General features: G+C 39.4%; 2 protein-coding genes across 3 annotated transcripts; one reads left to right on the top strand and one right to left on the bottom strand.

Moving 5' to 3' along the window:
• Nucleotides 1-827: 827 nt before the first annotated feature.
• On the bottom strand, nt 828-14,388 carry gjc2 (gap junction protein gamma 2). Of its 2 annotated transcripts, XM_026150580.2 has the most exons (3): nt 14,237-14,388; nt 5,270-5,399; nt 828-3,153 (listed from the first exon to the last, which is right to left on the bottom strand). In XM_026150580.2, the coding sequence occupies exon 3, from the start codon at nt 3,122-3,124 to the stop codon at nt 1,868-1,870; it is 1,257 nt and encodes a 418-aa protein (XP_026006365.1). In that variant the 5' UTR covers nt 3,125-3,153; nt 5,270-5,399; nt 14,237-14,388; the 3' UTR covers nt 828-1,867. The 2 variants fall into 2 exon arrangements, with proteins under 2 accessions (XP_026006365.1, XP_026006364.1); XM_026150579.2 differs by lacking the exon at nt 14,237-14,388 and having other exon boundaries at nt 5,270-6,240.
• A 6,041-nt stretch (nt 14,389-20,429) lies between these two features.
• Nucleotides 20,430-23,102, top strand: LOC113011311 (7-alpha-hydroxycholest-4-en-3-one 12-alpha-hydroxylase-like). The gene has a single exon (XM_026150794.2). It carries the CDS (start codon nt 20,728-20,730, stop codon nt 22,291-22,293), a length of 1,566 nt encoding a protein of 521 aa, XP_026006579.2. The 5' UTR covers nt 20,430-20,727; the 3' UTR covers nt 22,294-23,102.
• Nucleotides 23,103-24,614: the final 1,512 nt, after the last annotated feature.

Below are 24,614 nucleotides of genomic sequence, written 5' to 3'. Positions count from 1 at the left end.
CTGAATCAAGTGATCAGTTCATTACCAGCCTCTGGAGAACTTCAAGACATGTTGAGGAGGTAATTTAGCCATTTAAATCACCTGTGTTGGATCAAGGACACATCTAAAAACCTGCAGGACACCGGCCCTCAAGGCCTGGAGTTCGACACCTGTGGTCTAGGCCTTGGCCTTCAGGGGGAGTAACGCTCTGTGAATGTTCTTGTTTTAATACTATCGTGGTGCTGTGAATCTGTAAGTCAGCGGAGTAACCAGCTCCCACATTGTGATGTTGATCTTTCATTAGCTGTGATTTTATAAGACAACAGATTAAAATAATTAAATGTAGGGCAACTAATATTATTTGGGCAAATGGAATGAGAGATAGTCTGAAAATTTCCTATATGTACCTTAATAGATGCATATGCACAGTCTGTAGAGCTTAAGGTTTGGCATTGATTACATAAAAAGGAGAAATAGCCTTTATTTTATTTGAATGCAGTTTGCCCAGATTAATATGAGCACAAATAGAAATGAAACTATGTCAGTAAGTAAGTGAATATACTCATTTATTTACTTAAGTAAGAATATCTAAAAGCTAAACAAACAAACAAAAAAGGTATCTCTTCAGCTTAGGTTTAAAAAGGTTCAGAGTCGATGCTTGTCTGAGGTCACTTGGGAGAAATTCCAAAGTCCTGGTGCAATGACAGCAAAGGTATGACCCCATTTTAAGATAAGGCTCAACCAGCAGATGGTCAGAAGTGATTGAGAAGGACCTGCAGTAACATCCTAACTTTCTTCAATGCTCTAATTTTTAGTCAGACTTCAATAAAAAAAACAACTTTAAAGCGTTTGCACTTTTAGAAACACTTTCTTTATTAGCACAGAGTGACAAAAGCAGAGTGCTGCTGTAAAGACAGAAATCTGAGGTTTCAAACAAGTTTATCTTTGTTTCATAAATAAAATACTTGAACAGTCTTTTAAGGTTTGAGGCACTTTGTTGTATGAAAACAGCGAAGGCAGGATTAACCATTATTATGAAAGCAATTATAGAAACAGAAAAAAGGTAATAATCTCATTTAACATGCCAAGACTTAGGAGCTTATTGAATAGCTAAGGACAGGATTTGTACTATAGCCTATGTCTATGCTGTATGTTCCCAGCTGCAAAGCATGCATCATCTGCTTCAGATTGCATAAAATCAGTATTTAGTCTATTTTCTATTTACTTACCTCTTTCTGTTCAAATGTGACACTGCAAGGCTTTGGGACACATTGATTGGCGATGACACTAAAAAGATTTAAAGCTTTCAGTGTCAAACAGTTATATGTATATAATTTTACATTTAATTTTCTTGAGGGGACACTCATCCATACTACATCCAGAAATACTTCTAATTTTAAACATGCATCTTTCTAATAATAATAACATTCATCATTCTTCAGAATGAGCCATTGTGCATGTGTACAGTGTCTTAGACTGCATTTTCAGGTTTAGATCCACTTGTGTCCTTTCAAAGTAAAATTTCTTCAAATCAGTCATGGTAATTCGCTTGAAGCAGTCTGTTTATGCTTTGACATTTTAATTGGAAGTAGATGAATAAACTGAGCAAGCATTTGTTAGCCTATAACCAAAATCTATTGCAAGAACAATATGACACGCTACCGTAACAAAGAAGATTTATGATACTGGAGTTAATAATTCCTTCGTGTTTATTTTCTATTCCCCCAAATTGTCTTCCTACTTTGTACTTCTTTAAAATAGTGAGACTGAAATTTCACTTGTTATCGTCCAAAGTTGTATCTCACACAAACACATCCTCCACCTGGGTCACTTTGAAATTCTGGGGACTTGATAGTTTTCACTGTTATCTACTAAAGGAAATTTATCACTAGATCCAGACAGAAGTCTTCCCATTTTTTACAATGGATGCAGCCTTCTCTGTGGCTGACTTGGGTCTTGCTCCTTGTTTCTCTTGGACTGTATTAACTCGATTCTGCTCAGCCATAGTGCCTCCCGACACAGGACTACTGGTTCTGGAGGTTTGTTGGTTGTTTTTGGTTTGGTAGGTTTGAAAAGCCATATCAAGCTGCTCTTGTGCAACCCGTAGATGCCGGTGCAGACTTGCAAGATCAGAGGGGATATTCTCATCTGGGCTGGTGCACTGCTGCTCCTGGGCCACATTGGCCATATTCTGCTCATGTGTGATGAGGCTGTTGGGGATCCTGCTAGGCTTTTCTGTCTTCATCACAAGATTGTACCCTGGAGGGGACGCTGGGATGTTACGGGAGAATGGGTAGCCGTATGACATCCGCTGGCCACGGTTCCTCTTCATGCGAAGAGTATCCCGAAAAGTGCCAATCCCCAAGTGAAGCATCTCACAGACATTTAGCACGAGACAAAGACAGCTTACCACATACATAATTAGGAGGAAGATTGTTTTTTCTGTGGGCCTGGAGATGAAACAGTCCACTCTGTGTGGGCAGGGCACCCTGTTGCATACATACGAAGGATTAACTCGAAAACCATAAAGGAGGTACTGTCCAGCAAGGAAAGCAATTTCAAAAATAGCTCTTGACATGAGTTGGAGGACATAGATTCTCATCAGGCCTTCTTGCATTATTTTTCTGCGGCCATCGTATTTTGGTGGGTCTTTGCTAGTACTGCTTACTGGTTCAGGTTTGGCCTCCTGCACCTCCAGTGTATCCTCATAGATCATTGGCTCCGCATCGTCATCTTCCTCCTCCTCTAAGACTTCCTGCAGATGGTGGCTCTCTCTCCATCTCAAGTGAGGAGGTGGCTTTTTGCGAAGTCTTTGCTGCTTCCTGCGCTCCTCCTCTGAACTTCGGGCAATCTTGTGGATGGCATAACCCATGTACATGACAGAGGGAGTGGAGATCATGATGATCTGGAAGACCCAGAAGCGAACATGCGAGAGGGGAGCGAATGCGTCATAGCATACGTTGTCACAGCCTGGTTGCTTGGTGTTGCAGGTGAACTTGGTCTGCTCGTCCGAGTAGATGGACTCACCTCCGACTGCTGTGAGCACAATGCGAAAGATGATGAGCACAGTCAGCCACACTTTCCCCACGAAGGTGGAGTGGTTGTGGATCTCTTCCAGGAGGCGAGTGAGAAAGCTCCAGCTCATGTTGCTCTAAGAAGCTTTTCAACTAGAATCTGTTAAAAAGAAAACAAGATAAGTAATAATTAAATGTAAGTAAGGAACTATTCAAGAGATGTTTTGGACTGATGATGTGAACATTTTACATTTTAGCAAACTGTCATTTAGAACTGTAATGAACTCGAGTCTTTGACTAATCAACCCATTGTATTCATTGTGTGGTGTTCTCTAACTAAAATGGTTTTAAGTGACAATTAAATTAATTTTTTTTTACTCTGTATAAAGATACAATTACCAAAAATATACCAAAATATTATTAAAAAAAACCCGCAGCTTTTTAGATCCCAGGAAGACGATGACAAGAAAACAAACCCAGAAGTAATTTACAGTCCCTGAACAGCAAAGCATCTGAGTTTCCTTAAACTTAAGACCAAATTATAGTCTTAAAATATTTTCTGTTAGTGAAGTTTTTGCTGAAAAGTGTGGCGTCATTTTTCAAGAGAAAGGCAATTATTGCAAATTAATTTTAATTTTATAATGAAGGTGTTTCACTGATTTTGTTGCTATCTCAGACTTAAACAGTCACTTTGCAAGCATACTTGCCGAAACATACAGTGTGGACCTGTGACCAGCTCACTTGGCTACTTCTTTTTGTAAAGGCTATTTCTCTTTTCAAGTGATTGCACAGCCACAAATAAACAAAGGCTTGTGTTGATGCATAGGGTAAAGTCATTAGGACATCCTGGAATAGTTTTTGACATGGTTGAAATAGTACAAAATAGCTCAGGGAAGATTAAAAGACAAAAAGAAAGCATTCCATCAGCCAAACAAACAAACGCGCCATCAATCATTTGATTAGACAGAACAAAACCGATTGCTACAAGAAAAGAACTCGAGCCAGTTCGGAAACCAAAGAACGCCTCTTCAGAAACATACTGCAAGCTTTGTTTTAAAACTCCACGCCAATGATCCTACACAGAAATGAGATCTCACAGTGTCATACTCTTCTCATAGCCTGCATCACAACTGACTCAGTGAGGCAACTGTAATGGAGGGAAACAGCGTAGTACTTCTGTCCCTTCATTCATGGTTCACGGTGATCTCATGAATGCAACACTGCATTCCCTGGCGTGTGATGTGCCATCTCTGCTGCCATCTGAGAGAACAGGAGAGGCTTGTTGCTCTGCCACGAGGCCTCCCCTGCAGATCCAGCACTGCTGACGCTGGGGAGGGCTACGGCGTCATGGAGGCAGATGGCACCTATGGTGGGCAGTTCACTTCTGCCCCAGGATGGCATGACAGAAGGGCTGTTTCATGTAGGATGCAATGAATTTGCTGTGTAGCTTAACATCAACCTTATTCGTATAACAACTCCTATACATTTACACTCGCTGCTGATGTGTTTTGAAAACCGTTTTAGAAAATTTTATATAAGTTTTGTGCAGTTTTGTTTGTATTGCAGAGCTGCAGCAATTTCAGCCCAATGAGCCCCTTGAGCTTTAAATGTCTGTAGAACCTGATAGATTTTCTTAGGTTATTTTTTAGGATTAATATAAATTGGCCTACATTAGTAGTAGAGTAACTATTCTTATTAATTACATGTAAAAATTAAGGTTGGATATTTAATTTAATTTAATTTAATGCTGTAATATTTTTCCAAATCATTAAAAAGAGGAAGAGCTGCCATGTTTTTTGTCAAATGTCCCAGAATCTGTTTATTGTGTAAATAACAGGGAGGTATTTAGTGAAGCAGTTAGAGGTAGTTATATAGGACATTACACAAAATATTTAAAATGTGTGGTTTATGCATCTTGACAATAATGTTTTACATAAAACCATATTATGAATGGGAACTCTGGCTAAATTAGAGTAGTATCGTAAAATATTTTTAGTGACGAGCTTCCTCTTGGATTGGGACATATTTTTTGCACTGTACAATATAAAACAACTGCTACACATTTTTCCATTTAGTTGCTTTGCATATGTCAGAGTGTTTGATATTTGAAAGACTGCTGCAGTAGTGTCAAAATGTCTTTCAGCAAGGTTTTTTTTTTCTGAAACACGTCCACGCAAACACATCCATGCTGCCATGATGCAAGTCTGTAGTTGAAAAAATACTAAAATATCTAGTTGGTTTAGACTAGAGAAGAAAGTCGGCTAGAAACAACTCACCTGGAAAAGTTGCACATGTTTCCCCCATCCTGAAGGTCTCCTTTGCCCTCTCTAGATATCCCCTCCACAGTCTGATCCATGGAATACCACTTCCATCCTAATGTCCTGGCCTTCTCCGTCTTACTGATCACTTCCAGAATCACAAAAAAATAAGAAAAATGACTAAACCTGTTGAACTGGAATTTCTTTTCATCCCGTTTTTCCACTCTGTTAAGAAGTGAAGTCTCGCCGCTGTGAATGCCTCACATTCTAGCCTGTGTCTGGTTTCTATTACACCAGCCTCCTGCCCAAAAAGGAAGTATAAAAAAAACAGAGAGGCAGAGAAGAAAAAATCCTCCTCTGGCAACTGACCCTCATCCAAGGGTTCAGACTTGAGGATATGGTACTGCAGATTGAAACGAACACCCAGCTGAGGGAGGACGTTAATCTCAACACAGTCAACCTCCCCCCAACGCTCGTGTGCAACATTTGTAACACAGATGATGGAAGTATCGCTCTCTCTCTCTTTCTCTACTTTTTCTCACTTTGTCATCGTCTTTATCACGTTCTGTTTCCGACAACATACAATAAGCACCTCAGCTTCTAGCACCTTTATATTTTAATGACTGATAAACACTTTTAGTTCTCTCAAAAGATCATTTAAGACATCACTACATTTTCCTCTATCCCACTCTTTCTGTCACATACAAGCATATCAACAAAATAAATGCAGACAGGCAACCTCTCTATTATCAATTACATAACAGTTTACAGTGGGTGACGGTCATGAAAAAACAACTTTGGGGAGGCCAGTAAGTGTAAGGACAGCAGTGTCACTGAGATATAAGCCACCTTGCCTCAATACAGATCCGCTAGAATGTAACCAGCAGGTATGCTCAGTTATATCAAGTGTCATAATATTTAGATCTTCTGTCCAGGCAAATGGCCAGATAGAAGCAGTGGACAGGTCGCAGTCATTGCTGCGGCTACACGTCTTTTCCCAACTTGGTGTTTATACTTAAAGCTTTCACCTTGGTCTGTGAAGTGCAGCGGCATACATTGTTACTAAAGAGACGTAATGGCCTTTATTTTATCATGATAAAAAGACTTGTGCTATATGAACAGAAATCTCACACACATACACGTGCATTACATTAATTGCTTCAGAAATGAAACACCAAAATACAGATGATGAAGTGATTCATGGAAGATTAGAAGTAAGAATTCTTCCATCAAGTTTTGGAAGAGATTTAAACTCGACTACTTTTAATAGAAGACAGATAAACTGGTTAGTGTCTGGCTTGCATTAATGAAATGTGCCTGGTCATTGTCACGTTGGCCATATTATTATAAAGTTACTTTCACCAGATCCCCAATAACTCTTTAATTATGATCTGTGTACAGCTATAAAGCAGAGAATAACGTTCAACAACATCAGCAAGTCCACCATCAATCAAATCACAGTTTCAACTCAGAAATGATGCAAAATTCTTGATCTCCAGTGTCTTTAAACACTGTTGCAATATTATGAGCGCAGGAAGCCAACAAAAATAAATGCCCAGATTAAAACAATAGCAGTAAAAAAGAAGTCTGCATTAAAATCTCATTCTTTTTGAGTCATTTGTGGTCTTAATAAATCTTTGAGTGCTAGCCATCTGGGCCTGTAGGAGCCTTCCTCCAGAGGCCTCGCCTTCAAGGCTCGCCTCTCCATTTGACTGAGGAGATGCGGTGTAGCAAGCACCACTGGTGCAGCAGTGAGGAAAAGAAGATAGGGGATGCTTCTGGAATGGCTTGAGCATTTGGCGTTTGGACATGTGCTTTCCCTAAGGGACCATTAAGCACGTGCTTTTAAGTTGTAACGCACTGCTCTCCCTCTAAAGTCCTTCCATCATCCAGAAGACGCAGATGGTCCAGTGAAGATAGCTAAGAAGTGAACATTTGTGTGACTTGAAATTGAAGTCAGTTAGAGTTTATGTTCCTCAACAGTTGTATAAATTGCTCACTGTTGATGTGAACTGCATTTATCACTCTGGTATCATAACATTCTGAGCAAAGGAAGCACTCAGAATATTAGAAGAGATTAATATGCAGATGTATTCAGTCAAGATATTAGAACCATTATCTACTAAAACACCTTATGTAATCAAAAATATATGCCTGAGTATTACCTTTTTCATTTTATTTATAAATAACTGTTTGCAGGATTACTGGTTTTACAGCAGAAGATTAAGAAAAAATTGACATGATATGAAAATTGATAGTGGCAGTGACAAACAATAAAAACTCAGCTTTTGCGTGCATTTAAATGCATGAGATGCACAAAGTTACTGAATAAAAACAACCCATAGAGTCAACCCATTGGCTGTTTAGCTTTGGATACACAGTCATTGTGTCCTTGGACAAGTCAGACTGTTCTAGCTTTGGGAAACTGAAGTTCATGTTGATAAGTATTGATTGGACTGCCCTGAGCCAGGAAAATATTACAGTATTCCCCTGTAAGACATTGTTTGACTTTGCTGTTGTTACAAGGACTGGCCACATGTAACAGCCAAAAGAGGGTGTTTAATATTCATTAAGGTTATATTTATTGTTATATGTTAAACAGATCACTTAAAATAAAGAGAAAGACACTGGAATGTCTCATGAATTTACCAGATTAAAAAAAGGTTTTAAAAATACACTGAATTGAATACTCACTATATAAACCATTTCATAACCATTTTCATAGCCCCTGGTTCATGTATACTGTATACTTATACTTCATGCATCAGTATTCCAACCAAATAAATGTAAGTTTTGAGTTGCAGACGGTTACGTCTTAAGAGGTCACTGCAAGCTTTTAAGTTTTGTGGACTAGTGACTGCTGAATGATGCAGCATGGAGGAGCGAACATCTCAACAACTGTCCTTGGACGCCGCTGATGACATCACAACAGGTTTATCCGCATGTATTTACTGAACAAAGTTGATGCGAGTAGACTGGGGGCTGTGAAGGTCTGTGTTTATGTAACAGATCGAGCTCCACCATGTGACTTGGATGTGTCCCACCCTCTGGGAGAAAAGAGTGACACAAGACACCCGAGCAAAAACATGCAACTTGGCTCTTGGACTCCTCCTCTCTGATCCTCTGCTACCACTATCATTAAACTACTCTTACCAGGCTGTGAAGGGCTGTCCCACAGGCAGCCTGAGAGTGGTGGCAGTCCCATCGCATTTGTTCATTTTTCTCCCAGTTTCTCAGCTGAGCATCTCCTACCCCCGGGGTGAGTGCGTCCCGTGCCAGTTTCACTAAGGCTGGACTCCACTGAAGCGACTGCATGAAAAGCCTTGAGGAGGATGCCAACAACTTCCCTCAGACAGGGCTCTGCGTCCCCCACACATGAGCAAAGCAACTCGTATTGAGTGTGCATTACATTACGCTGACAAAGGAAGTGAAAGTTCATATTTGTTTAGTTTCAATATTAAAGTGTCGACTTGGTTATTATTTTTGAATGTGTTAAATGAACAGAGAAAATAAAACATTAAGAGTCCGATATGCAGGTAAAAGCTCTCGTCTTAATGCACGTCCATATTCACTTAAAGATAAATATGACAAATAGCATGCAACACTGCAGCAAATCTGGCAGTCACAGGGATTTTAAAGAGCTCTATTACTAACAGAGATAATATATCCACACTCCCATTGATCTATAGGGGGAAGATTAAAACATTATTATTATGTAAACTTCAGAGCTATATCAGGCCAGCCTTCATTGCCAGTTAAAAATTAACTCATTAGTAGTTGTCTCATTAGGTAGTTTACAATATTGAACTATTCTCACCTGTAGAACTGACTGTATGGCTGTGGTGAATGTGACACGGATGAATTATGCAATGTTTTTAGTTAAATCTTCTCAGATATGTAATTTGATTTGAGTTTAAATAAAAATATTTGCATGGAACCAGTTGTCTAGTTAAATTTGAAAGTGAGTAACACATCTTAACACAGAGTAATCTTTATTAACCAAAAGAGCTATAGAGCCCTATAGAAGAAAACAAAGCAGCTGAAAAGTTTGGAAAGCAGAAGAAAATTTGCCGTCTTAAACAAGAAAAGAAATGAAATCGTAGGTTATCCAGTTCACAATCCCTCACAGTTCACAGGTTAGTATCCATAAAATGACCTTGACCTTGACCTTTATCTCAGGCACAGTTTGGATGAAAACACACTGGGAGATTACTGAGTGCAGGTTTCACAAAAATCTGGCCAGTGCCCTGGGAGGAGCAGAGATTCTTGTGAAATATGACCTTGAACTTAACCTTGATTTGTGTAACAACTGATTAGGTGATCATGTGTGTTTATTCTGACCGATACTGTTGAGGAAGTATTGACAGATACCTCCTCCATGGGCATGAGCTCATAGGTCTGTTTGTAAGCTATAACCTAATACAGAGTTTCAGTGTTAAATTCTGAAAGATAACCGAATTTTAATCAGAATCAGAATCAGAATCAGAATACTTTATTGATCCCTGGGGGAAATTATTTTTTGTTACAGTGCTCCATTTTAAACCAACATTTTATAAAAAAATGGTAGCAACATAAAAACTTTGACTAATATTGTAAAATTCAATGTATAAACATAACGACATTCACTGTGTAACTTGACCACCGTTATTCATATGATGACTTTCTGATTAGGTTTTCCATCAGAGCAATACAATCCAACTCACAACTAGCCATCAAAAAGAAAGAATTGAAATAACAGTGCTTTGCTTGCAGAGCTGTGAGGCCTTGATCTTTGACGTTATCTTGTCTTAAATGTCTATGTCAGGGAATGAGCTGGGGCAAGCTCAAAGGAGCAGCAGACCTAGTCAGGGTTCATTTGCACTATCAGGGGTATGTTAAGGCAGCTCCTTCCTTCTTCTGGGCATCTTAGTGCCGTTGCCTTTCTCTAACTGAGTGAACTCCAGACACTGATAGCAACGCTGCAGGACATCCTCAGATAACAGCAAGATACTTTTTAAAAAAAACTTTAATCTTCTAATGTTGTAAATTAATACAATCAGGATCATAACTCCACCTATGGTTACATTGTATAGTACTATAGTACTTAACACATATAACAATTAAAGTCTTAATCTTGTGATAAGAAAAGTTAATCTACTCCGGAGAATATTAACCTTCAAGGTCACTGTGATTGTTACCAAGTAAATATGCAACTATTCATGCAGCTATTCATTATACCACTGAATGCATGTTAAGTGTACAGTAGTATTCATATTTTTTTAGATTTGAACAACTACATGTGTTAAAACTTGTTCATTTTATCCTTCTGGCATTGCCATTATTAGCCACTAGATGGCAAGCATGTACTCATTTAAAACACACCAAGTTTGACTCCTGCTGAACTCTTAACAGACATTTAAAAGGTGTTTGACTGTTGCACAACCTAAGGCAAACAGGTGACTGACCTATTTAGGCTTTGATTAGGTGGAATACTAGCAGCCCTGTTTCTCTAAGAACTTTGAAAGCGTGTGCAAACAATAAAAATAACCTGTTCCAGAGTTAACGACTAAATCTTTTACGGAGGGCTCTGGAAGAATATTTTAAGGCATTTAATGCATCAGATTATATACCAAGGAGTGCAGAACAGTTGAAATTGATGTTATTATTTTCTATCACAGTCTATGTTAACATGGCACAAAAACTTCAGACGGAAATCCCTGCAGAGACTGCCTAGCAATCAACATTTAGATTTAGAGTAGAGCAAGCGAGGTTGTTAGGCATGACTGCGTGCTTTTTCAGGCTTTCACACATTGCTTCCCTGAGAAACTCCCCACATTTCTGCACTATTGTTTTTTTCTTGTTGTTCAGTTTTTCTGTTTAAGAAAAGTAGGAACTGCAATATAGCACAAAATATTGAAGTAACAGTACTGTGAAAAGGTTTTGAGTCATGTCTCATTTCTCTCTTTGGCTCTCCGAGGATTCGGACGCATCTTTCACCCTCTCCCTCCCTTATCTTCCCTGCTGCTGCTTCTATGTCTTCGTCTAGTCTCGTCTAACTCTAACCCTCAAATAGTTTCTCAGTCTTTGTTGTCTAATACCTAAAGAATTATGGATTTGATCAACTGGTCCCATAACAAAATTCACACCCTCCTGGGTTTGGGAGTGCCCGATTGTCCTGCGGGGACGGTTGCTGCTGGATATTCGATGGTCAGTTGCGTCGTGTGTCTGGCGACACTCTTGGTGGAGGACATTGAATGACATCTACCAATTCGGAACCACGATAACAGAGTTCTGGCTGATTGGAGCTGGCTCGGACTTGGCTTGTCGAAGAACAAGAAGCGGCTACAGCTGTTCAAAATCCCATAAAGCTGGCCGACATGATAGACGATGGGCAAGGCTGTGAGTAAGACTGTGTTAATGAACACAATATGGATAAGATCTTGGAGAAGAAGAACAGGAATTAAGGGAATTGAGAGAATTGGTGACCAGTGACGGACATTAGACCAACTATAAAAATTGGATGCAGTTGTTCGCACTAACTCAAACATTCACCATCTTTACTCATGTGGCTATCCCACTGGCGCCAGCTGAAGACCTGCCAGGGTCGAAGCGGACTGGAACAAAAAATTCTTCCCATTATAACAGATTGTTGTCAGAACTCTTTGTCCCTCCATCAAGGCCACCTACACACACACACACACGCACGAAACATGTACAGTGATACTGATACTATCACCAACCCTCCCCCGAATCTAACGCCTCCTCCCATGCTTACCTCCCATGGACAGCGCACCAGCTGGAGGCGCGATTGAAGATTGCAGCGGTCCCAGATCCAGCTGTACACACTGGAATATTCTCCCATGTTGCTTGTCTGTGTTTTATTGTGTTATGGTGTGTTGATATCTGTGCATTCCTAGATTATCCTTTTGTGTTACACATTTCAATGTTTTTTTTTCCCGTGACCCGTCTCCCCAATGTGATGTGTGTGTATTGTATGTACGGTTGGCAAGGTCTGTCATCTCGATTGTGGGCAACTGCAGTTGACAAATAAAGGCTATCTCATCTCTCTCATCATCTTCATATTTTACTTCTAAGGAGCCAAACTTTCTGGGGTCATTAAAGCCATGTAACACTCACCAATGAAGCCTTCAAGCATAAAAAGATACCTGAAGCAGGGATGAACGGTGTTGTGTCTACACATAAACAGAAAATGTAAAGAGACTCCCTTTTAAGTTGTATCTTTAGGCACTTTGTTATTAGTAGCCTCTTGCAAAACACATATTTTTATCCCATTTCTTTTGTTGAATATATCAAATATAAAAAAAGATAAGGTAATTCACCTGGTATAAAATAGTATTTTTCCATCAACAAGTGATTCCCAATGTGCAAACTTGTCACATCTCAGTACTTTTCATAGTGTGTTCCTAAAAATCAGAGGAAATTGGATGTGTGGAGGACAAAAGAACAAGTGGCAGGCCTAGAAAACTACAGCAGATGAAGAGTATCCGAAAGTAATGTCTTTAAAAGCTCTGACACAGGACCTGAGAGATGCAGCTAGCCCTGCAGTCGGTCCATCAGTTGTTCACTGACACCTCAAAAAGAAATGATCTTGGTGGAAGTGAGACCATTTCAGTATTGAAAATCAGTGTAAAGAAGAGGCCAGCAGAGAAGTACAACAGCAGTGTCTACAGTCATTGGTAAAATATAGTTCAGTCTTTGGTTCCATTTCAGCCAAAGTAAATATATTGCACCTTGAAGCATGGTAACAGTCACATAGCGTGAATAAACGGTAGTGTATCAATTTCTTAACCACAGTATGATGTTACTTTGCCTTTTGACGACAAAAGGCATAACGGTATCTCACTGGCGTCACTATCACCGTAAAAGAGGCTACAGTGCATAATTTTTCCAAGACTATTATAGCACAACAGCAACAGTATCATCCTGAAGAACGGTAACTTACCATAACACGGTGTCACGGTATGACGCTGGCAACAGTGACTCAAATATGTTACCGTAAAGTGGAGACAAAACTACGGTGGTGTTGGGGATCTTGTAAAAAAAATGATGGAATTATGAGCCCAAAAAGATACCGTCAGATTTTGATCCACCATGTATGTAAGCATTTAACTGACAACAGCTTAATTTTTCAGCATCACAATGATCTCAAACACTACCAATCCAGTAAAGCATACGAGGACAGAAAAACACACAATGGAAAACTATCAGTCATGGACTGACCTCCCCAAAACATTATCAGTATTATTATTTAAGAAGTGTACAATCATCTTGCCAGAGGATAGAACAAAAAACAGCCGACACCCAAAGAAGAGCTTTTAAAATCCTTCAAGAAAACTGGAGAACTATCATGAAGGTTACTGCCCAATAGAAGCTTGAAGCCCTTCTCCTCACATACAAGATTTTGAATTATCAGGCCCCAACTTATCACCTGATCCTTCACAATAGGTGAAGGAACTAATTTTCTACAACGTCTTTTAACTTGAGAAGGCCAGCGGATGTTTTTTCTCTTGGTAATGGTTAATTTGATAACATTCACTCGATTGACTAATACTCAGAACAATGGGACACAATGAACTCAGCAAAGACGTAAGAAGGAGAACTTGTTGTGCACAAGTTGAAAAGGTCACTTGAAGCATTTTCTAAAAAAAACTGCAGAATCCCAGATCATCAGTTCAAACAATTATGCATAACTGCAAGTTATTCAGATGTGTCACCACTTTGCCAAAGTCTGGTTATCAGTAGTTATTATTCATCTTTGGCTCTCTTCCACAGCGTGTCTTTTTTCCTGTCTCCTATTTAATGAAGCCAAAAAAGCTATAAAGTACAAAAAAGAAAAAAAGAATTGACTTATTCTGAGGGGATCAATGGGAGGCACTCACTGATTTCCCGTCTACTGATGCATAAATTAATTTTTAAGCTTTAAAACTAATGTTCAGCATAATCCACAGCACTACAGTCAAAGGACAATAAAAGACTTGCACCTACCTGTCCATGTGGGTAAAGAAGAAAGTGTGTTTAGAATTTATAGTAACGCACGCTGGGCAGGCATCCAGAAGCATCCTTTCATTGCTAAAGCTCAGAAGAAGGATGAGCAAGACAATAGGGGCCTTTTTATCCAAAACCCCTCACCACCAAGTACAGGCAGGACACTCAGGAAAGCAGCATCCTGCCAAAGGCCCCATTGTTCCCGGCTCATGTGCCTCTATTGCCATGACCATCGACAGTTTATTTTGTTTCCAGGAACAGGCCTATTTAACTTACTGAGAGATTTATCAGTTAACATTAAACCTAAGAAATATTTGTGGGTGCATGAGTCAGATTACTTCCCCAAATTATAAACTGTTATCTGCTGGTTAAAACAGCAGATAACCAGTGTTAGTCAAGTTACTTGAAAAAAGTAATCAGTAACTAATTAGTGATTACTTCCCCCCAAAAGTAATCCTGTTACTTTAGTAAGTAATTAGTTACTTAGTTTCTTAGTTACTTTTTAAAAACATGATTTAGAACCTGAATAGGTAATAAAGCGATAGATCCTTCAGCCCGATTCTACTAAAATGTAATCAAATGAAGAAGTCTCTTTTTAAAACTTGTTTTATTAGTTTTAATATTTTAACTTTATGCATCAAGCAAAAATTAAATTATGTGCAACATTCTCTGACTGGAAGAAATTTGTTTAACATTTAAACCTATTTTCTGCACATTCCAGCACATAAAATAAAATAGTTTTTTTGTGTTTACACTCACTCTTTCAAATAGAAGTAAGTAAAACACAGCAGAAAATAAATAACATCAAAGACTCAGCGGTCCTGTTGCTCTATTTTTTATCTGTTGAGCAGGAGTTGAGTAAGGAGTGGGGCAGGCGGATGTTTGCCCTGGTGCAGGTGTGTCGCAGCCTTTATGTCAGTGGAAGAATCCACGAGTTTCTCTGTGAATTTCACATTCCCGTGGTAGCGCACTCGGTGCTTGCTTGGAAGTTTAGGGGGGTTTTTTCGCTGTAAAAAGAAGTTATCTTCCCACGCACGATGGACGCTAATGTTTTTGTCACTTTTTACGGAATTAAACTCAAAGTAAGGTCAGTACTTCCACGCTTTAAACGCTGCACGCTCATACTCTCGCCGCACTCGATATATTATCCATTGTTGATCTGCACACAGCTGTTGTCACGAACGTCGCACTCGCTTACGTCATTGAAATGAGACACTCTCGCAAAAAAATCACGGTTTTAGTAATGCAGTATCGCAGCGTGCTTACGGGAAAGTAACGGTAATCGAATTACCTTTTTTGCAATAGTAATCCCTTACTTTACTCATTACTTGAAAAAAGTAATCGGATTATCTCTGCAGATAACACTTATCACTTTGTGTTGTTTTAAGCTGAAGAAATTGTGATTAAGTATGTAAATGTCCTGAGCTTTAATAACAATAATACTTTGAAATATATATGTGCCTCATGTTAATTCCTCCTCAGTAGCTTTTCTTTTTGTCTTTTTTTCTGTCAGAAAGGTTAAACAAGAACTAAAACCTGGTGGCAGCTGCTTACCTATTTCCCAACTAGCTGCCAGATCGGGTGGATTTAGATGTGCAATTCTCCCATTTATCTAGGCTTGGGACCAGCACTAGGAGTACATTAACCCTGAGGTTGGGTAAGAACTACCAAGCCACAGTTCATACAAATTAATGCAGATGTGAAACACAGGCAAAGGAATAATCGAATTATTGACTGGTGTGGAATCATTGGCACAGCTTCTTTAAAACCGTCCGATAGGGCCCTGCTTTTTTGTCATAATAGTGACGGCACTCTGAGCGGAGAGAAAGGAAAAAATTTGTGTTCAAGACAGAAACAACTGCTGACCCCAGTCCAGCAGCCAGATCCTAAACTTCAAAAGGACACAAAAGCAGTGACGAGCAGTCAGGCTTGCAGAACTGTGGCCTCCATTTCTACCTGTTTCTAAAATATTACATGTTTATAACATATGATATTTCTGTTCATACCTAAAGCTTGTGACAGCAAATGTGTCAGCTTTTTTCTTTTTCAATTCAAATGTTTTGTCCTGTAGACATTACTGTGTACTTTATGATGTGTTTTTTTGCCCTACATTTAGCCTAAAGTATATTTTTTATGTATAAAGTCTTACTGGGTGATCTCTTTTCTTGCCTGTGTAAATTCTTTGTTTTATGTGTATATGTGTTGATGCTAAGCTTAGTTTAAGAGATGTTAATCTCAGCAGACGTTTTGTTTGAAATTAAGGTGTAATAGATAAATAAAAAACAATGTGAAATAGGTCCGTGAAGGTTCTCAGTCAGCCAGGTCTGTGTAGTCTAGATGCTTTTCTTTCCAAACTCCTTAGATTACAATGTGAAATAGGTGTAAAAACAATAGCAGTGAGACTCAAAGAGAAGGACTAACATGGATTGGGAAATGTACTCCTGATGTGAGAACTGCATCTGAAATCTGAACCTCCTTGCTTTGCTTTGATAATTATGACCACTTTTAGGTGAGTATTGTTCCCTACAGTTGAAATAGATCTAAACACCAAAACAGAGCATATAGCAAGCAGATCTCTGATGTGTGTGCTCAGCAATAAACAACACTAAATATTTTAACCCTCAAGGAGCTTGTAAAACATAGTGTGAGAGTGAAGTTAACCTCTCCTTTCTTCAAACTATTGAGGCACTTTTGAGTTTCTAAATGAGACCTGTATTTACAATGGTAATGTGAATTTAATTTATATAGCACATTTCATTCCAAGTAAACTCAATGTGCTTAACATATAAGATTAAATCATTAAAAAAATCTATGTAGGTCTACTATGCCTTAAGGCAACGAAACAACAAAGCAAGATTTAGACCAAAAAAATCTTGCTTAACAAGGTTTTATATGTAAGATTTTAAACACAAGGCTGTGTGTTATGTAACAATATAGTGGAATTTGGGGTATAAAGTCACTTCCTCTGTGTGTGTTGTTGTGCATTTGATCCCCTCACAGCTTTAATAAATACCTGAAACATTCATTAATATGATTTTTACACCCAACACTTAGACATTTAGTCCATTTTAAACCAAAATCTTAAATCAATAGGATGAAGTTAAAGATCTCATTGGACATAAGACAAATGGACTGTTAATATGACCACATTCTAAATACTTTCAGAAATCACTGAAAGTTTTTTAAGCCATCATGTTTACAAACAGAAAGATTGACGTTCATTCAAACGCTACCAAAAATATAGTCTCCATGGTAGTGGAAGGAAGGAAAGTTTCAGGCCTGCTTTAATGAGCAGACCTTTGCTCCTCCCCCAGCACGCAGGATGGGTTTCTGGAAATTTTTCACTAAATAAAAACTATGTCCTCAAGTAAACAGTGTTAAAACCTGTTTACTTCTTAGTTATAATTTGCTAGAACAACATGTGATGTTGATGTCCAATTCTGGTGAAAATAAACCAGAATGAAGGACTTGTCACGCCTTCGCTGGCAGATCCGTGGAGTGGAGAGAGCGTGGACCCAATTGCAGACAGTGACGACAGACTGAAACTCAGAGTGTATTTTTATTGGCAAAAAGAACAGAATACAAAAAAAGCAGAAAGCAACAAACTTTTTTTCTGTCCTTCGACAGAGCCACCATCGAGTGTGTAATAATCTATTGCATCTAGCTGCACGGTGGCTCAGAGGAAAGCACTCCAAAGGGGTCATTAACACCGCTCAAAGGATCACTGGCTGCCCTCTCCCCACACTGGAAGATCTTCATAATACCCGCTGTATTAAAAAAGCTCAGAACATAATAAAAGATACCCCACACTCCCTGTTTGAACTGTTGCCCTCGGGCACACAGTACAGAGCAATCAGTGTAATGACAAATGGACTCAAACACAGCTTTTACCCAACCGCAATAACATGTCTGAATGCTGCTTCTGAAAAAATCACACCACTTTTATAATGATCTATGCACTGCCTGAAGCATGTGTGGGAATGTATGTGAATGTTTGCTCATACTATTTTTTTTAGCACTTTAAGTATTTTTTTCATTGATTTTATTCAATTTTGTTTTTTTATATTTTTATATTTCTATGGATGATGCACTGATCAGAGACCACGTTTAATTTTGTTGTACCTGCGACAATGATAATAAATAAAGGGTGGGCCATTTATATGGATACACCGTAATAACATGGGAATGGTTGGTGATATTAAAGTCCTCCTCAAGGGTTGCATTGACAATCCAACACAATGGGCAGCACATTGAACACATTTTATGAGTGGTCAGAAACTTGTAAATAACTCATGAAAGAATAAAGTTACGTTGAAACCAAGCACACCATTGTTTTTCTTGTGACATTACCAATAAGTTTGATGTGTCACATGGTCCTCTTCCTATTGAAAAAACAAAGTTGTATCCAAGATGGCCGACTTCTAAATGGCCACCATGGTCACCACCCATCTTGAGGAGTTTGCCCCCTCACATATACTACTGTGTTTGCAGATACACCATACTGCCAAAAGTATTTGCTGGTCTGTCTTCCCACTCATATGAACGTGAGTGACATCCTATTCTTGATAAATAGGGTTTAATATTAATTTAACTCCCCTGGGAAGGCTTGCCATATTGTTTAGGAATGTGTTTAGGGGAATTTTTGAGCATTCTTGCGTTCTTTCCACTGGATTTACGGGGGAAAGCCCAACTCCTGAGAATCACCCCCACATCATAATCTCCCCTCCACCAAACTTTAGATTTGGCACAATGAGAAAGGGAGAGACTGATCGTTAAGACACAGAGCAAAGAACGAATGCATTTCAGCGGTCTTGTAGATCATCACCTTCACAACCAGAGAACTAAACTGGTGCCTGATTTTAATCTCTGAAAAGAAAAAAGGCATGGCCCGAATGAGCTGATATTTTATATTTTTATTTAGCTATCCTAAACTCTTCTGCAAAAAAAATAAGGCCATTTGGCAGGCCTAGTGTCAAAACCTGTTTTTTTCATGGTTGGCTGTGTGGCAGGCAGGAAAAAGGACCCAAAATGCAGGACTCTCAGAGACAGGACTTAAACTGAAAACGCAGCTTTATTGCTGGAAAAACTCCTCAAAATAAGACTCACAAGAACAGAACAAAAACTCTGAACAGAGGTGCTGGAATACTGGACCACGACAAACACACAGCATGGAGAAAGTACAACACGACAGAGAGCACAGGAAAACACAGGGCTTATATACACAGGGAAGTAATCAGGGAATGAGAAACAGGAGGGAGACACAGCTGGGAGAAATTAGGTTAACAAGACAAGGGAGAAGTAAAACTGAACACACTGACATGAGACATGAACTTTCAAAGTAAAACAGGAAACCAGAAACAATTCACAAAGATGCGGACTGAGAAACATGGACTTTACACAGAGGGACACACGAGCAGAGAAGACTAAGCACAGAACTAAACCTATACTAAACATGAGGGCAAGAGAACAAAGCCTAAATCAGAATAATTATAATAAATGTCAAGAGATTTATTCTAAAAGACACTTCTTCAGCTGAGAGTCTAAGAGTGAAGACACACACACGCTGCAGATTTTTCTTGCAAGGGTGGTCGCAGAGCGCTCACACGAGAGTGGGGGCCCTGTGATCAGCGCTCTGTTCTTGCACTTGTCTTTATTTAGACACAAGAAAAATAAAAACATTTGTTCAGTGGAATGTTGATACGTGAGCGTGTGTGTGTGTGTGTGTGTGTGTGTGTGTGTGTGTGTGTGTGTGTGTGTGTGTGTGTGTGTGTGTGTGTGCGAGGTCAGAATTGGGGAAGATTCAGATAGAAAAATCAGAACACGTTTTATAAAGGACAATCAGTTCTAAGCAAGGAAAAGGTCATCATGCAGTATTCTATCACATGTAAACTTATATCACTAAAAGCTTATACTGGCTACTTAGTACAATTTTCCATTGACAATAATCAACACAGGATAGCTAAGGAATCAGAACATAAATATAATGAACATAATCTAGAAAAACACCAAAATAAAAGAAACCGAAAAAGCTGGGTCAAAATTACCCAGAACAGTGACAGTTTTCTTCTTAGTTATAATTTACTTGAACACTGACTGACTGTTCCTAAACAATTCTGGTAAAAAATAAACCAGAATCACGCATCTAGTGTCAACAGCATGCAATGCCATTGACCCCTCAAAACTTTATTTTTCTTACTTATGATTAACTAGAGTGATATTTGTTGCCAGTGTGCACTCATTGCTCCACAATCTCTTCATACCTGCTGTCATAGAGCTGTTAACATAAACATAATATCACTGCAGGCTACAGTATGTTCTTTTGGATTTCGAAAGAGGGGAATCTCTAGGACAATTGGAAAATCGTGTCCTCAATTGATACTTAAGTACATTTTTTTTTTTTTAGTAAACAATTCCAAACAAATTCGCAGAAACCTATCCTGGGGGAGGAGCAAAGGTCTGTTCATTATAGCAGGCCTGAAACTTTCCTTCAGATGAATCTGTGCTGGTTAACTGAATCAGTCATGGAGCTGCTGCTGCCGATACTTCTTGGCTTTCTTGCTTGTCTGGTCGGAGGGCTGTACCTTCTCGGAGTGTTCAGACAGCGGCGACCAGGAGAACCCCCCCTCGATAAAGGGCTCATTCCTTGGTTGGGTCATGTCTTAGAGTTTCGCAGGAACACCTTGAAGTTCCTAGAGAGAATGAAGAAGAAGCACGGTGATATATTTACAGTACAGCTGGGAGGGTTTTATATTACATTTGTCCAGGACCCTTTTTCATTTGGGGGATTCATTAAGGAGAGTCGGGACAAACTGGACGCTCGAAAGGTTGCTCTGCATCTGGCGCACAGAGTGTTTGGATATAAAGCTGTTGAAGGGTGGCACGGTATTCTCCGCATTACCAGCAACAAGCACCTGAAGGGGGAAAGTCTGCAAGAACTGACCCAGTCTTTTATGAGTAATTTGCAGAACATGATGTTGCACAACATTGGATCAGCTGCAGAGGACAGGACCTGGAAAGAAGATGGACTGTTCAGGTACAGCTACAATGTTGTTTTCAGAGCTGGATATTTGGCCTTGTTTGGCAATGTGCCACCCAAGTCAGAACAAAGTGAGGAGAAAGCCAAAGAGAAAGACAGAGCTGAATCAGAAGCTTTGTTTCAGGAGTTTCGTAAATATGACCAGCTCTTCCCCAGACTGGCGTATGGGGTCCTCCCACCGATGGAAAAGTTGGCTGCAGAGAGGTTGAAGGCATACTTCTGGGATGTTCTGTCAATACTGAGAATGAAAACCAAGGACAATATCAGTGGCTGGGTGTGGGACATACAGCAGGGTAAAGAGGAGATGGGCATCGATATGTCAATGATAAACAGATACATGTTTGTGCTTCTTTGGGCCTCTCAGAGCAACACAGGGCCTTCTTCATTCTGGCTGCTGCTCTTCCTCATGAAACACCCAGAAGCCATGAAAGCAGTGAAGGAAGAAGTGGATAAAGTTCTGAAAGAATCTGGACAGGAGGTCCGGCCTGGTGGTCCTATGGTCAACCTGACCCGTGAAATGCTGTTGAAAACACCGATCCTGGACAGTGCTGTCGAAGAGAACCTCCGACTCACTGCTGCACCCCTCCTCACCAGGGCAGTGATAAAGGACATGACCTTCAAGATGGCTGATGGGCAAGAATATTTACTTCGCAAGGGTGACAGAATTGCAATCTTTCCTTTCAGTTCTGTCCACCATGACCCAGAGATCCATCCTGAGCCGCATTCATTCAAATATGACCGCTTCCTGAATCCAGACGGGACCAGGAAAACTGATTTTTACAAAGCAGGAAAGAAGGTAAAATATTACACCATGCCCTGGGGATCTGGGGTCTCCATGTGCCCTGGCCGTTTCTTTGCCACCAATGAGCTGAAACAGTTTGTTTTCCTCATGTTGGTCTATTTTGAACTTGAGCTGATAAATCCTGATGAGAAGATTCCTGAAACTGACCTCAGTCGATACGGATTTGGAACGATGCAACCTGTCAGAGATGTCCAGTTCAGATACAGACTCAGATATTAAGCCAATCAGATAAAAACAAAAGTCTTATCTTTAAACACCTTTTTTTGTATAATTCTTTGGATGATACATGGAGACTTATAAAATGAAGCATGGGAACACATGTATTGCAGATTTTCCGTTACATTTTCCATATCCAAATTAAGTAGAATTTTTCTGAAAATCAGTGCCAGCCGTCCATCTCCTTCTATTTATCCAGTCCAGGATTGCAGTGGAATTGGAGCCTTTTCCAGCTGTTATAGGGCAAGAGGCTGGATACACAATGGAGAGAAAACAGATTTGTTTTTTTGTTGTTAAAATTTCAGATTTTTGAAATTTTTTTTGATTCTGCTTCTGCACACTTTGTTACTCTGTGAACAAGTCTTTAATTGGAATAAGTCTACATGTGTATTGCATTTGTACTGGTCTCATTACATATGTATATCTGTGCATTTAGTCTGGTTTGTTGAGGTTAGCAAAGAGTTTCATATGGAGTTCTCTTGTTTTCTTTGATTTGATTTGTTATATTTGTTATTTCTAGGGCTTTGTATCTTCTTCAGTTTTACCCATTGCCATGCAGAACTGCACACATCTGCAAGCCACATGGTCTGTTTTGTCATTTGCATTATCTATAACTGAACTGACTCCTCCCAGGTGCCAGCTTCTTTATTTTGATAGTGCAGCAGTCAAAAGTATATAGAAAAGAGGGGAGTGATAACAGGGAAAGACACACAGCAAAGGGCCAACATTGAGCTGTATAGAATATGGTCACCTGCTCAGCCAGTGGGGTTTAATCTCGGAATTCAAAACAATAAAGTCATGACCCAAACCTTTTTTATCTCTTGTGCAGAAAATTACCCGAGTCGAACTTGTTTTCTTAATAGAATGAACTAGAACAACAGCTGATGTCAATGTCCAACCCACTTGTCCTCATTTTCCTGATACCTGCCGTCTGAGTTGTATGTTTTGAGAGAGGGGAGACAACCCCCCACCCCCCACCCCCACCCCGCAAATTGCATACATATGCAATTACAAGGAGAGCATCACAAAACAAGTTAAAAAGGGTCACATATAACCAGGCTGAACAACAACAATCCAAATTCATCAAGAATCTAATATGGAATCGCGTCATACTGTATCACTGTCATCAGGTGGGGTCAATGCAAAGCAAACATAGCCTATGTTTCACCTGATGGGGTAAAATGTTGCTGTCGATCTGTGACTGTAGACATTAAAAAGTCCATAGGAAAGATGGTAGCTGATTAAACAAGTGCACACACGCATGCGCATACAGTGACATTTTATACCTTCTCCAGAACACTGTATATACTATGGCCAAAAGTTTCGATCATGATGCTGATCCAGAATTCTTCCCTTTTTATATAAAAATAAAGTAATAAAAATTAAAAAAAAGCAATAAATATAAAATAATGTATTTATGATGATTCAATTTGTACAATATTTAAACCGTAGAGATACAATAATTTTTCTGCTGAAGAATCATCATTTTGTTATATTTGAAATATAAATCTAATATAATCTGTATTTTCTTTAAAATACTGTGTGTGTGTGTGTGTGTGTGTGTGTGTGTGTGTGTGTGTGTGTGTGTGTGTGTGTGTGTGTGTGTGTGTGTGTGTGTGTGTGTTTGAATATCGTAATTATAATAAGAGCTACAAACCTCTGACACCCTTACCCAGTTAGCTAGCGGCTAATGACTACCACTACTTCTGTAGTTAATAAAAGGACAGGTAATGTTTTGTTGCTCTGTCGCTCAGTGCACATACAACAATGCTCATTTGTTTCAATTCATCAGTTGCCACAAGAGAACTTAACCATGTGTACATAACAAACGAATACTCCTGTGGGCTGTAGACTATAGTCAGTGTTGGGAAGGTTACTTTTAAAATGTATTACACGACAGATTATAGAATACATGCCCCAAAATGTATTCTATAATGTATTCTGAATACTTTGGATTACTTAATATATTATCATGCTGTTTACAACTACGTGAATGTACTATAGGGCTTTGGAGCGTGATGTCACGGGGGTGGGCGTGGAAAGGATTTTGGCCCGATCCGCCATTTTGGGGGTCTAGCGCAAGTGAAAAGGGAGCACACACAACAGCCACGGTTCGTATTTGCTGTGTGGTCGGCTGCAATGTTCGATCGCACGACCGGCAAGAGAATAAGGTTGAAAATGGTTTATCTTTTCATTCTTTCCCAACCTGGAAGCAACATGAGCGGCTTGTGTATCGATGTTAGCAAACGGAGGCGTCTAGCCTGGATAACTTGTGTCAAGCCAGCCTCCAATTCGAGACTTGCAGTCAAGCCAGCCTCCAGTTG

The sequence above is a fragment of the Astatotilapia calliptera genome, chromosome 18 (genome assembly GCF_964374335.1).
Source record: "Astatotilapia calliptera chromosome 18, fAstCal68.1, whole genome shotgun sequence".
Taxonomy (NCBI): Eukaryota; Metazoa; Chordata; class Actinopteri; order Cichliformes; family Cichlidae; genus Astatotilapia; species Astatotilapia calliptera.
The sequence above is the reverse complement of the archived record's forward strand: the minus strand, read 5'-3'. Positions and strand labels throughout refer to the sequence as shown.